We start from the raw sequence: 14,102 nt of genomic DNA on the forward strand, positions 1-14,102 counted from the left end.
TCTGGGGTTGCTCTGTAAAGAGAGGAGTCCCAAAGGAGTTGTCAGACTGCTTCCCACAGGGTGTGCAGGACAAATGTCCTTTTTCTCTTCAAATGAAGTCACTTTTTTAAAAAAAATCAAACACATCAAACATCTGTGAATAATTGTACACGTGTCATGTCATTGATTGTAACCAGTAAAGCCAGATCAAACGTTCCTTGCTATACCAGCCACATTGCCGGAATCCGAACGCCTTCAGCAGGGTGAGGGATGAGCTCTGAGCCCTTTGGAGCTGAGCTAAAATCGCAGCGGGCTGGACCCGGCGCTGCCGCTGCCCCTTTAAGAGCCCTTTGGCTCACGGCGATGCTCTGAAATGCAGGAGGTGGGACAACACCGCGCACAAAAATGAAGAAGTGAAGGCAGGAAAAGTTTCTCCAGAGGAAAAATGCAGGGCTTGTCCTTCACCGTGACGTCAGGTCTGTCTTTAATAAAATCCCCAAAGAGCCAAGAGAAAAAGGCAGAGTGCCTAGGCTGGGTTGCCAGTTCAGGATTGCTCTGCGTTCCCCAAAGTGGTGTTTTTGTTCAAAACGGCTCTAAATCTGGGTTCAATCAAATGCATTTAATCCCGGCTTCCAGGGATGAGGTGGCTTTTGCCCTGGATTCTAGCAGCAAGCAGCATTTTGCAGGTGAGTTTGAAAACTGCCGGGGAGAGCTGTCTCTGCAAACACACCAGGGCTGGAGGCAGGGTGGGCTGGGAGAGCCGAGGGTGCTGCAGAGATCTGGGGAGGTGTGAGAGCAGGGAGGGAAAGGTGAGCTAAGGGAAAGGGAAAGGGAAAGGGAAAGGGAAAGGGAAAGGGAAAGGGAAAGGGAAGGGAAAGGGAAAGGAAAGGAAAGGAAAGGAAAGGAAAGGAAAGGAAAGGAAAGGAAAGGAAAGGAAAGGAAAGGAAAGGAAAGGAAAGGAAAGGAAAGGAAAGGAAAGGATGCAGAAGTGTCTCAGAGTTGAGCTCTTCTCAGCATCCAGGTGGATCAGCACAAAAAACTGTCTGGTTTTTTCTGTGTATTGCCACTATTTATGCCATGGAGCAGAAGAAGGATGAAGAGATTCCCCTCAGCAGCGCGGCCGAGGACGTCAGGACCTGTGTGCAGGGGACAGGGCAGGTTCCCCACGGGTGCCCAGGAGTGCTGGGACCGAGGCAGCCCCGGTGCCGGTACCGGGGCGGAGCGAAGCCGTGACGGAACCGGGATCGGGATGGGGATCGGAACCGGGATCGGGACCGGGATCGGGTCCCGGAGGTGCCGCGGCCGCTCCCGCAGGTGGAGCCGCTCCCGCCGCTGCCTCGGGAGTAGGGTTTGATCCTCGATCCCTTCCCGATCTCTTGGAGCCGCTTTCCTCCCCCTCCCCTTTGGGAAGGCCGGTCCAAGGAAGCGCTCGTTTCCCAAAGGTGCCGGAGTTTTGCTGTGCCTTTCCCGGGCGGAATTCCCGGGCGGGAGCCGGGGCTGGGAGCAGTTGAGGCAGCCGAGGGTCCGGCGGGACCCGGTGAGCGATCCCTGTCCCCATCCCCAGGGCTGCACTCGGGGCTCGGGGAGCCTCGGGGACCCGGGAATGAGTTCCACTCTCTCATCCTATCCCCGGGATGTCAGAGACCCCTTTGGGCTCCCCAGCTCGGGATGGGGTTCCCGGATTCAGACATCTGTCCGAGCATCCCTGTGCCCGGAGCGGGGTGACACCGCCTGCTCTGCTCTGCACCGGGGATTTTGCATCCCCTCTGCTTCAGGGGCTGGTGGTTTGTGAGATGCAGCGAGACTCTAAACCAGGGGAGCAGCACACCTGGGTGACGGCAGATGGCACAGAGATAAGTCCTGCGTGGATGCTGATAACAGGGCTGCTTCTGAAAAATAAAACACATCGCAAAGCCGACGGCAAACAAACGGCACCTCCTGTGCTCCTGCGGGAAGCTCGTTCTTACCGCAGCTTATTTTTGTTCAGCAGGGAAAAAATCAAAGGAGAGGGGTGCCCCCTGCCCCCCAAACACTGTCACTAGGAGAGATCTGTGCAAACCTTGTAAATTGTGCAGGGGTTGTCCTGGGTTCCCTTGGTATCAAAGATTTTTGTGAAAAACATGCTGTGGAATGAAAATCTCTGTGAATGTGTCAATACATGCAGGCACATGCTTTTGCTGAGGGGGTAGGCAAGTGAGTGCAATCCAGATGCTCCTGGCAGCATGTTTGGTCTAAAGAGTATCTAAAAAGTGTTCAAAACAGTTTAAAAAATAGCCTAAAAAGTCTCCTGGGTCTAAACAGTTCCAGCTCAGGCTCTCCATTGGGCAGAGCAGGTGAAGCTGCTCCTTGGGGCATTTGGGGACACTGTCACCTCCTGAACACACCCTTGGGTTGGAACTTGGAAAGCTGTGCTCAGAAACCACTGAGTGGGGATAATTTCTCCCCAGTAATGAAATGGCTTTCTCTGGACCCTCTACCATGCCTGAGCTGGGATGTGATGGGGGTTGGTAGGCTGAGGAAAACAGGTTTCTGTTTGTCATATACAAGGGAGTGGGGAAAAGGAATGAAAAAGTAAACAGCATGAATCTGTGAGCGGGATGGGCAGAACATCTGGGAGGGAGTATTGGCCTATGGAGTACTGACAGGATTTTGGGGAGCAGAGAATTCTTGAGGATGCTGTATGAAGAAACAAGGAATATTGCAATTATTTTGGGATATTGTGAATATTTAGCTGGCCTGGCTACCCTGCTCATGAGATATTTTAGATAAGTCATGAGACTTGTAACAGATGAGTCCTGGTAAAGCTCCAACACTGTCCCAACTCATCATCCGTAGCTTTTTGTCTTTGCTGGCATCATCACAACAGTAATAAAGCTCTTTCTAACTCTGCAGGGACATCCATGGAGTGGCAGCACCAGGCAGGTCACTGTGCACATTGTGCAAAGCCCTGGGGTCTCCCTGGAGGCTTGTCACTCTTCACATATGGGAAGAACTATGGGCAGAAAAAGATATTCCACTGGGAAAGAAGAGGGCTGACCCTCTGGGTTTAAATATAATATTATTCCAGGGAGAAAGGCAGAGGAGATAATATAGGAAGGTCAGGCAGGTCTCAAAGGCATTTCAGAAGGCAGCTCTCAGGTTCTGCATCTCCTGGTACTGTTTGAAGCTACAACCAGTTATTCAGTTCTTAAGGAATTTTATCAACAGGGGTTTTTATTAGGGCAAAACTGCACAGGTGATGGGCTTGTGAAGAAAAAAATTACTGAACATAGATGGAATTTTAGGCATAAGTTTTGGAAGATTTCTTGAAATATCTTGTTGTTTTGGGGGTTTTTGTGGTTTTTTGGGGATTTTTTTGTGTTTTTTTTTCTTTTTTTTTTAATATTGATATAAGGACAGACACCATGGGAGTCTAAGTCACTTCAACCAGGCTGAGATTCCTCTGTGCCTGAGTCATTTTGCAGCAAGGACTTTAAAACTGGATCTGTTGGCTTCTTTCAGTGTTGCACATTGAGGAGTCAGAGCCAGCATCTTCAGTCTCCAGTCCTGATGAGTCAGAAGTGTGAGACCACTCATTCAGAAAGGACAAAATGTCCTAAACCAGGGAGGTGATTAAATAAACTATTCTGCACTTTGTAGAAAAGTAGCAAAGGAGCTTAGGTAAGAAGAACAGCATTGGAGGTTTCTAAAACACTTGAAGTGGAAGAATGGGTGTTGTGTGGATCTGATAATCTAAAATAAAAAATAATAGGGTGAATGCCAACCTGCAGATTTCTCAAATAGAGAAAGAAAGCAAAGAATCAAGTTGTTCTTCATCAGATCTGCTAGTAGGCAGGTATTGATTTATCTGATGTGATGGCAGTCATGGTCCACAAACACAATGCTTTTGGCTTTGATGGGTGGAAAGGAGGAGAGAGATGCTCAAAAAATGGTTTTATTTGGCACCATCTCATTTGAGGATACCTGTTTCACTACATAGTAACTGATAATGACCCAGGCTCAGGGCTGCCTCAGGCTGCGTGTTAAGAACCACAATGTGTTATTTTTCCTTCTTTTATGAGATTTATCTTACAGATATAAAGCCAAGAATTTAATCTTTAAGATATTTGGATTTGGTATCATGAAAAAAATTTAAAATTTCTTTGGACTCTTCCAGGAAAAACCATATTTCCACCAAACATAAACATAAGCCAAAAAAGCAAAACAAAAACACAAATAAAAGACAAAGTGACACCTTTATTTTTCCCTGCAAAAGTCCCATGGCTCTCCAGGGAGGGTGAGCTGAGCTTTACCTGTTAAGTGCTTCTTGACAGAATGCTCCTGGTTTGCAGCATGGCTAACGATGCACAGATAATCTCAGGCAGCAGAGGTTCAAAATTGCTGTGCCTTGTCCCTCTAACCTTCCCACTATTCCCTCTTGCTCAACAGCATCTGGTTACCAGAGGTAGCCTGAATACACTTCTCTGAAGGGCTCTTATCCTACACTTCTTAAATTGTAGTCAGCAATTAAAATTGCTCCGGTTATAGCAGCTGAAGATTCAGCTCTGGAAATTTAACATCTTGAGGCTTGGAGCTGGCAGACACAGCTCCCATGGGCATGGCTGCATTGTGCACTGGGCCTTCCCAAAGCTGAGCTTTCATTTGGCAGACCCCCTCACACATCCATTGCAGAGTGAAATCATTGCTAAGGCAACGTCCTGAAGGTAGCACTGAATGTTCTTCACGTGGGTCAGAGGCCCACACCCAGGTCTGGTTTTGATGAAGATGCTTCCTAAGTACACACACACACACACACACACAGAGAGAGAGTTTCTGCTGAGAGAAGTAGGACCTGATGGATTTTATTTCAGAATTTCTCCTGGAAGTGTCTGAATTTGCATTGGTAGTGTGAAACAATATCTTTTCCAGCATTGACCACTACAGGGCAGTGGACAGGGATTGGTTTCCTCACCCTCCTCACAGCTGTGCCTGTTTGTGTCCCCTGGGACAGGTGCTGTCCCCATTCCACACTGCAGCAGTCCTGCCCTCAGGGGCGGCTTCTCCAGGAGGAGGCATTAGTTAAAAGTGACAGCTATGGATTTTAACAAAAAAGTGAGATTTATTTGATGATTCTGTGTGTCTGTCCTTTCAAGGACTCATGCATGTTTAGTTTCTCCTGCCTTCCCCAGGTGCTATGGTCAAAAAATTCAGAAGTCCTGAATACCCATGCGGGACATTTGTTCTTCAGAAGCTCTGGGCTCCCATGTTAGCATGTGAAGAGTTGCTCTAGCATTTTGCCAGGCTCAGCTTGCTGAGAACTGCTCCTTTTGGATGTCTCTGTGTCCCAGAGGGGTCTGGAGCATTCCTGTCTGGACAGCCCTGGCTCTCATGCATGAGTGGAATTGAAGCTGTTTATAAACCCAAGAAATGTATGTGAACCTTGGCAACTGTGGCCTGGCAAAGCTGGACACCCACAGCTTCAGCTGAAGATACATTTGAATATTGAACCTGACAGTGTCTCATGGTGTGGGCCAGGAAGCAGAGTGAGATTTTACTCAGTCTTTCAGATTTGTCAGTAGGAGGTTTGGGTAGCTATCCTGGATTAATTTATTCCTCCTGTTTTCCCCTTTGCTTTCATATTATATAGTTCAAGCATCCTCATTCTTATGGCACTTATCTTAAAAACACAATTTTCCCCTTTCTTTGAGTAGAAACACTGACTGGTAGTTGATAGACCCAAAGAAATGCTACCCATTTCTTTCCTTTCTGTGTTCTGATGTCCACTGAGTTGGACTGGACTTCCAGCACCCAATTTCATGTGTTGTGCCACCCAGGGTTTGCTGCACCCTGAGGCGAGTTCTCTTCAGCTCCCCATTGCTGCAGGACACCACGGATCTGATTTTCACAGATGTGTTGCAGGGTCAAGGGACTCTGAATGCTGCTTTAGGAGCTCTGTGCAGGTGTTCTCCAGTGCTGCTCTGAGTTTCCTAGCTGTGGTGAGGATCACAGGTTCTTCTACAGCCTGGTGGTCTCCCAGCTCTGGGATGTACCTCTGCTGGTGCCCTGTTCTTTCTTCATCCATACTGAAACCTTAAGTGTGTTTTGGCATCCTGGATGAAGCTTCTGGAGTCCTTTTAATCCCTTGTATTTTCTTGTAGATTACTGCTGGGCTTTGTAATCCTTGCATCTGGGCAAGGTGTGGGAAAGCAAAAGGAAAAAGGGCATTTTTACCTCTGTGGGTGCCAGGCACTGACTCTGTCCCACAAGAAAATATTCTTGTGGTTGGGGAAGGAAAGGAGAGCCTTTAGGCTGAAATAGCTGTGGAAGAAGGTAGCACTTGAGCTGAACTTTGTGGCACAGCTCAAATAATGAATTTCTAATACTTGGGTTGGTAATGCATTCCAGGACTCTGTGGTCATCTCAGTTCCTCTTCTGTTTCTGAATAGCTCCCACGTTGTTCTTCTGTTTTATTAGTCTGGGTCTGTCATTCCACTTAACCTACAAAGCAAATGAGAGATGAGCAAGTTGGAAGGCCAAGTTTCATGAAATCCAGGAGGGTGAGCAGTGAGCCCTAAAGGAAACCTGAGAGGGATTTGCAGAAATAATTGTGGGCTCATCCACGGAGGGTTATGAGTCACCTGGACCCTGATGCTGCTGGACACCTGCACAGTTAAACCTTTGCAATTCCAGCACTGCAAAAGGACCTTGTCCTATGAGCTTGCACTGCAAATTCACAGGATTTTCTTGGAAAAAATATCTCATGCTGCATGGTGGGAAGGTGCAGCAAGATCTCTTGATCCAGCATGAAACACACTCCTACTCATCTCAAAGTAAACTTGCCCTTTCCCTTGCAAACACGTTGAAACAATCTCCAGTGAAAGGTTTGGAAGTGGATATGATGGATTGGTTTTATTATTCCATCTCTAACATGCAACTGTGTGGCTTGACTCAGTATTTACATTAGATTCAGAAATATGTAAATATCATGTGTAGTCACAGAATTATAGAATGGTTTGGGTTGGACAGGATTTTTAAAGGTCAAGCTGTCCAACTCTGCTGCAATGAGCAGGGGCATCTTCAACTAAACCAGGCTGCTCGGAGCCCCCCAGCCTGACCATCAGTGTTTTCAGGGATGGAGCACCCACCAGCATTCAGGGCAACCAGTGCCAGTGTTCAACCACCCTTCCAAAAATCTTCCCTATGTCTAATCCAAGATCCAAGTTGTCCTTCCTTCAATTTAAAGCCATTACTCCTTACACCCTTGCAGTGTATAAGGAAAAGAACACAGTCAAGTCAGGAGCAGTAACCAGTTTTGTAATTCTGTACAATGCCTGATAGAAAATTATCTGTATGTCACCAGGAGCAGTGCAGCCCACACAAGCTTCACAGCTCTGACCAAAATTGCTCTCAATGACCCACTGACTATCAGTATTAAAAATAATGATAATATTTTTATAATAATGATTTTATTTTCATTAGAAGATAGCAATAATGTGCTGCACTGTCTTTTCTAGGATTTGTAAATGCAACTCACATTTGAATTTCTGAGTGGCTTAAAGGTTTTGATTCTTTCCATGCTCCACCAGTTTTCCACACTATGATCAGGGTTTTGTTTCTGTTGCTTTCTTACTGAAGCTTTATGAGTTACAAGTGATGGTAGGATGGGTAGGGGGTTGGTTTTTTTTTTCTCTTCCTGAAGTTTCCTCTTCTCCACACACATATCCTTGTCCTGTGAAAAGAAGAATATAGAGTAAGAAATGGAGCATGGCTTTGCTGGAACACAGTTTGATGACTTTTGGGAGCAACACTAATCATCCCAAGCAATGACTCTGGTGGATTTGTTTTATCCATGTAGAGACCAGCCTTCTTGCACTGGGTGAACAATAATATTCCAGGGCTCTGCAGAGAGACAGGGAACTGCACCAGAAAGGGCCATGATTATCACACAGCACCTCCTGCCTGTGCTCTACACCCCTGTGCCATCATCACTGCCGTGCCTGCTGTGTCCTTGGCATTGTCATAGCTGTGGGTACATGAGGCCACTCTGTGTCTGAGGTTTTGGACTTGCAAATCCTCCTTTTCAGTTTTTTCAAGTCCATCAGTGAATTCCTGGCTGTATGTGATGACCAAGCAGGCTACAGCTCACATTTATGGTCACCAACTTGTATCCGCTGTGACAAAGAGAACTCTGTATCTGGGCTGATAAGGAGGCAGAGACATTGAAATCCACACGGGGAGAATTAAGTTCTCCTCTGCATGGCTGGCACATGTTCCTGGCTGCCCCCAGGCTACCAATTCCTGGGCTTGAGACTAACAGCTGGGTCACTTGAGCTGTTTAGCAAGGAAGGACCAAACCACAAGAACTGCAGCCAGTGCTAAGAATCTGCAAATGGATTAGACGATAAAATTCTTCAGTTACATTTTAATGAGGGGGAAAAGAAAGGCTGGAAAACAACAATAAGGAAAATAGCCAGGTTTCATTAACTAGTTTGGCCATTCAGCAGGTGATTTATTGATAAGTACTGCTGGCAATATTTCCTGCAAGATCTTGGACTTAAAGGACCGGATCATACCCACAGCATCTGTGTGTGGGCTGATAAACACTGAAGTAAGAGAATGAGGGCAAACTCATTTGGCTCCTTTCTGTGAGTTTTATTTCCACATTTGACCCTAGCAGTTAAATATAAAATGACATCTCTGCTATATAACACTGCAGTTCATTTATGGAGACTGTTCACTATTAATTTTTACTGTTCTAGTGGCGTCTCAAGGGCACATTTTTAAAATGACATTTATTCTATGAGGCACAGCAGTCCTTGAGCCTGACAAAGGGGTCATAAGTAGTGGAATTTGGGAGGTTGCTTGAGCTATATTTGCAGATTTTGCATCAAAACCTGTGCTGTTGTTGCTCGGTGCACTGGGGTTCCCTACAGGGGTGGTGTGATCCTGCTTATGAGGGCTGGTGAACTCTTTGCCCACCAAAGCTGCCTGGGTGTGGGTGAGCTCCTGCGTTTGTGGTGGAACAATGCATTACATACCTAGTTTCAGGCTCAAATAAGATGTTTCTGCTTTTTGAAGATGATTTGTTTAATTTTGTGTGGTTTACATGTATGTATATGTGTGTGTATATATAGTGTATATATAGTACATATATGCATACTCCACTCTCTTTGTATTTTTTTGGTTTGTGTCAGTTTTTCCATACATATCATACAGAGAGTCTGCTTGCACTTGAGGAGATGTTTGTGCTGTATTATTCACTGTTTATATACTATAGAAACTATATTAAAATGCTTGCCAGAGTATCATCTGGGAGTCTGGAGTATTTGATCAGAGGAGTAAATGGATACTGCAGCAGCAAGGTTGAGATTCCTTTAAAACCTCTGCATCCTCAATAACTGTAACATTTTATAGGGCAATTATTAAATAATTGAATTTGTTTCATTCCCATGTGACTATATGACTGTAAAGGGCTTGATCAGGGTTTCATTGTTCACCCTCTAATATAAAAGGGAAACCTCCTTACAAAACCTGCCTCTGCAGTAGGAGCTGACAGGATATAAATGTATACAGGATACAAATATATGGCTTCACACCTCCCTGCCCCTCCCCATTGCTTGCTCCAGTGTGGTTTTTCTGGCACAAAAGGTGTCGGTGGAGCAGCCTTAGCCCAGGGGATGCTCTGCTGGGAGCACCATTTGTGCACCAACACTGCCCTCGTGTGTCGGGGCTGGGGCAGACCAAAATGTTGGTAACCACATCATCAGCAATTCATCTTCATCCTCCCAGAGACAGCTCACACAGCTGCTGTCCTCCTCCATGGGTGCAAGCAGCAGTGTTAACTCTTTAGGGGTTGAGATGTTGCCACTTCCCAGGCAGGCGTGGTTTGGGATGGGGAAGCGGCAGCAATACCCTGGCCTGAGCAAAGTTCTGTTTGGTTTTGCTTTGTTTTGTTCTATGTTGAGACATTCACAGTGTCAGCAGGTCTCTGGATCACAAACAGGAATTTTGTCACCATTTTGGTTTAGTCTCAGCAGTATCAGAGCTGCGTGCAAGCAAGAGGGAATTGTGTGAAATACCCATTTCATCGCTCTGCACAGATCCATCCAGCTATAAACTGCTGATCACCGCTGATATGTGAGATTTGAAGGTGCTGGAGAGGTGAAAGAGTTCTGCCCTTTTGCAGGCATCAGGTGCATGTAAGAATTGAAAGCCAAACTAAGAAACTGGCTTTGCTGAGCTGACAGCACCTGAGAGGCAGCTCAGGGGAATCATTTCTTTTTTGCATCCAGTCAGAACTCAGTAGTTTATTAGCTGTGGGTAGGAGGAGGGATCATGGTATGGTTACAGTGTAGGAACAAGAAATCTAACTGCTATTTCTGGCTCTGCCACAGATATCCTGTCTGCCTGTGGGACAGTCACTTCACCTCTGGGGCCCCAAATTAAAACAGGGTCATTTAATAATATCACCCTCATGAACTTTGCTTCAATGTGACACCCTCTTCTTGCTTGTGCATGTGATGTGTGTGCATCCCAAGCTGGAGAGATGATACCTTTAAGTATATCAAAGTTCATATTTAATTCCTGCATCAGTTTTTTAGGTTGACTCTCTGGCATATCTTTTTATCAAAGCTCTGAATTTCAGTTCTGTTTCCACTGACATTGGGATCCAAGAGATTAATTCTCCAGCTCATTTCATCCTTTTTATATATTTACAATTTCACTCTTTTTCTTTTTTCTTCTGTTCTTCTGTTCCCTTTTCCTTACTTGTAGTTTCCATTGTAGTTAATTCAAAAGCTATGGTTTTGCCCCCAAAGTCTTGTAAAAGTCAAGGCCTCTTTCTATTTTCTTTCTTCCAAATTTGCAATCTGTCAGCTTTTGTTAAGATTAGTAGGGAAGGTACAGCTGCTTTTTGGAGCTTTCTGTTGTGTATTAAAAGAGGATCTGACCTTCGGGCATATCTGGCTTAAGGCTGCAGCGCAAAGCCCAGGCTGGCTCAAGAGCTGGCTCTGACTTCTAAGCCCCCTCACTCCCACTGCACAAATTTTCTCTTTTTGCTGTTTCTGGGCCAGATCTTCAGGAACAGCCTGTTCTCCCTGTTCAGGGACTCATCACCCCCACTTGCTTCTCTTTTGTGACACATGGGACAGGATGCTGCCCATAGCCATCACTCTGCTGACTGCTCCTCCCGAGCAGCTCTCACTGAAAAGAAAAAGATATCCCTTAGGAAAATTGTTTGGATCAGCCCATCTCCCAGGCCTCACATGGGAGACTTATCCAGATGATCTTCTCTCCAAGCTCCCTTTGGCTCTGTCTCCCTGCTGGCTTCTCATCCCTGATTCTGCGCTCAGCTGCTGCTCTGGCAGCCAAAACGTGGCTGAGAGAGCCCTGTGGTGTTCTGCTGTCAGCAGTAGGGACTCTTTGTCTCCCAGGGCCACAATGTGGGGCTGCCAAGGCAGGTGAACCCCAGGTGGTGACCTCAGGCCCTGGGCACCCACAGCCCCAACTGTGGCATTCAAATTCTCTGAAAAAATTCCTTTGCCCAGGATTTTCCTCCTGGGAAGCCGAGAGGTCTCAGAGAAAAGGAAAACAATAATTATCTCATTTGCTTCTCCTGTGATGTGCTGGTCTGGAATGTGTTTGAAGATTGTTTACCCAAGGTGATTGCTTGATTGGATTCTGGTATGAGTTGTTTTGACTCATTGGCCGATCAGTGCCAAGCTGGGTCAGGACTCTGGAAAGAGTCACGAGTTTTCACTATTATCTTTTAGCATTCAGGAAGCATCTTTTCTGTATTCTTTAGTATAGTATAGTATTCTTTAATATAATATAGTATAATAAAGTAATAAATTAGCTTTCTGAGAACATGGAGTCAGATGCATCATTCCTGCCTTTGTTGGGGCATTCCCTGCAAACTCAATACCCAATGGGCTCCCCTTGACGTAGGCTCCAGGGCAGGAGCAAACTCCTGATTCAGAGCTGTCACAATGCACTGGCCCTGGGAGCTGATCACCTTTATCACCACCTTTATAACCACCTTTATCACCACCTTTATAACCATCTTTATCCAAGCCTTGCATGCCAAACATTCTCAGCCAAGTGCTGCTGATTTTCAGAAAGGGAAAGAATTCTTTTCCCAGCCATGAGCTAGCAGCCAAGAGAAGGAACTTTCCCCTGCCAGTTCTGTTGAATTTTAAATGTGAGGTCTATGGAAATCCAGACCAACACAGACCAGATGTGGTGAAATTGCCCATGACAAAGTAAGGAAACTTTACAAATCTGAGAGAACATCAAGGTGAAAATTTTGAATCTGAATTCAAGGTTTTCCTTAAAGAATGTTATCAAGTAGCCAAACTATTAAAAAGTGATTTCCCTTAAACCTGAGATGCAGAGACCATCTTAGAACATCTGTTGATGGGAACTTCCTCATGAACCCCAGATCAATGCTGAAGAAAAACTGTTTTGGAACAAAACCATTCTTTTATTCCCTTCTCACGAACATTGAATAAATCTTTCTGAGATATTTGAATAGCAGACATTCTGAATTATCTTAATGTTATGGACATACCTGCTGCCTCCTGGCAGTTGCCCTGGATTTTCAGCCTCTGCCTGTGGAAACCCCTGGTTCTTCTGGGTATTTTTTAAATCTCATAAATTTTTGTGATCATCTTATTTCCCTTTGCTGCTATTAAAGTGTAAGATGGTGTTTGGTTTGGTTTTTTTTGTTTGTTTTTTTTTGTTTTGTTTTGTTTTGCTTTGTTTTTTTGTTGTTGTTTTTGTTTGTTTGTTTTTGTGGGGGGTTTGTTTGTGTTTGTTTTTGTTTTTTTGTTTTTTGTTGTTGTTGCAGGTTTTTTGTTGTTGTTGTTGTTGTTGTTTGGGGAGGTTTTGTTTGTTTGTTTGTTTTTTGAGGTTTTTTGGGTCAATCTATGTGGATTATTTGATGCTCTTAAAATCCATGGCATGAAATGATACATCACCATTTCCCCATAGCTGAGTAATTACCTGAAATAAAACCCCCAAAGAAAAAGGATATGGATCTAAATCCCTCTTAATGATTGAAAATAAGGTAAAAATGTGGCAGAGTGACTGTGAAACCCAGGCATCCTCTCTCCACAGTCACTACCAAGCAGGCTGTATCTGTTTTCTCTTCTGACCTGGGGATTTAATGGTTGTGGGCTCTGTGAACATGGGGGCTGAGACTCTGGTCCCTAAAGGTCAGCCTTAAACTCCCCCTAGCCACCATGCAGTTTGTTGTAACAGACTTGAAATCATTAGTTCTTGGCTTGCAAAATGAGTGTATTTGGAAAAAATAAAATGTTGTTTCTTCTCAGTTTGCATCAGTCTCTGTAACAGGCTGGCTTGCTTGTGTGCCTCTGGTTTGTTTTTTCTAATAAAAGAGACTGAGTAGGAAGGACACTCCAAGTGCCCTGTAACAAAATTTGCAGGTTTTTTACTCACCTTCTGGTAAAAATGCTAATGCACTTCCTGCCATTTTTGTAGAGTTGTGGTGAACTCTATCAGAAATGGGGGGGGTGGAGGAAGAAAAGTCCTTTTGTATTACAGTTAAAATGCTGAATTCCATTGTTTACTTGGAAAGCTGATGGGAGCTCTGGGTAGGGTCAGAAACCTGATCCACACCAATATTCTAAAATCTCTTTATTTTTCTCTACTTTGTGTCTGAGTTTTTTATTGAAACCAATGACAGTTGGACACTCCTCTGGGGCTGGGAAGTTGGCTGAAGGAATTGAGAAATACAAAATTGAAATCATAACTTCTTAAAGGTATTCAACCATGGAGAGTAGGGGAGAGAGGAGAAAAGTGGCCTGGAGGCCAGGCAAGATGTGGAGGTGTATGCTGAGATGGAGAGCCATGGAGGTCTGGTCCACACAACCTTGGCTGCTTCTGGCTCAGCTCGACCCAAGGGCCTGTCAGTCATCCCCATGTCAGTAAATTCCCATCATCTGAGACTTCCTTGAGCCTTGAGTAGGCTTTATGTCTTCATGGTGGGCTGGAGAGAGCATGCTACTTCTGATAAGTGCTGTGCCAGCACACTGGATCTGCCCTCTCCCTCTCTGTCCTTTGTTGCTACAGAGTTTGCACACTTGAGGTCTTTCTTTTCTATGTTAAATCTCCACTGTTAATCT

At 45.1% G+C, this 14,102-nt stretch overlaps 1 protein-coding gene across 2 annotated transcripts in view; it reads left to right on the forward strand.

Moving 5' to 3' along the window:
* Positions 1 to 323: 323 nt before the first annotated feature.
* The window catches only part of CCN4 (cellular communication network factor 4), a 40,452-nt gene continuing 26,673 nt past the window's right edge, over positions 324 to 14,102 (forward strand). The window contains exon 1 of one of the 2 annotated variants that reach the window (XM_074557337.1): positions 324 to 455. Coding sequence is in view for 1 of the 2 variants with exons in the window: in XM_005479611.4 (XP_005479668.1) it covers positions 618 to 665 (48 nt within the window). In the remaining variant the exon portion in view is untranslated. Of the gene's footprint in view, positions 456 to 482; positions 666 to 14,102 lie in introns of those variants that run through there. The other variant, XM_005479611.4, reaches the window with a different exon arrangement.

This window comes from Zonotrichia albicollis, chromosome 1 (genome assembly GCF_047830755.1).
Source record: "Zonotrichia albicollis isolate bZonAlb1 chromosome 1, bZonAlb1.hap1, whole genome shotgun sequence".
Taxonomy (NCBI): domain Eukaryota; kingdom Metazoa; phylum Chordata; class Aves; order Passeriformes; family Passerellidae; genus Zonotrichia; species Zonotrichia albicollis.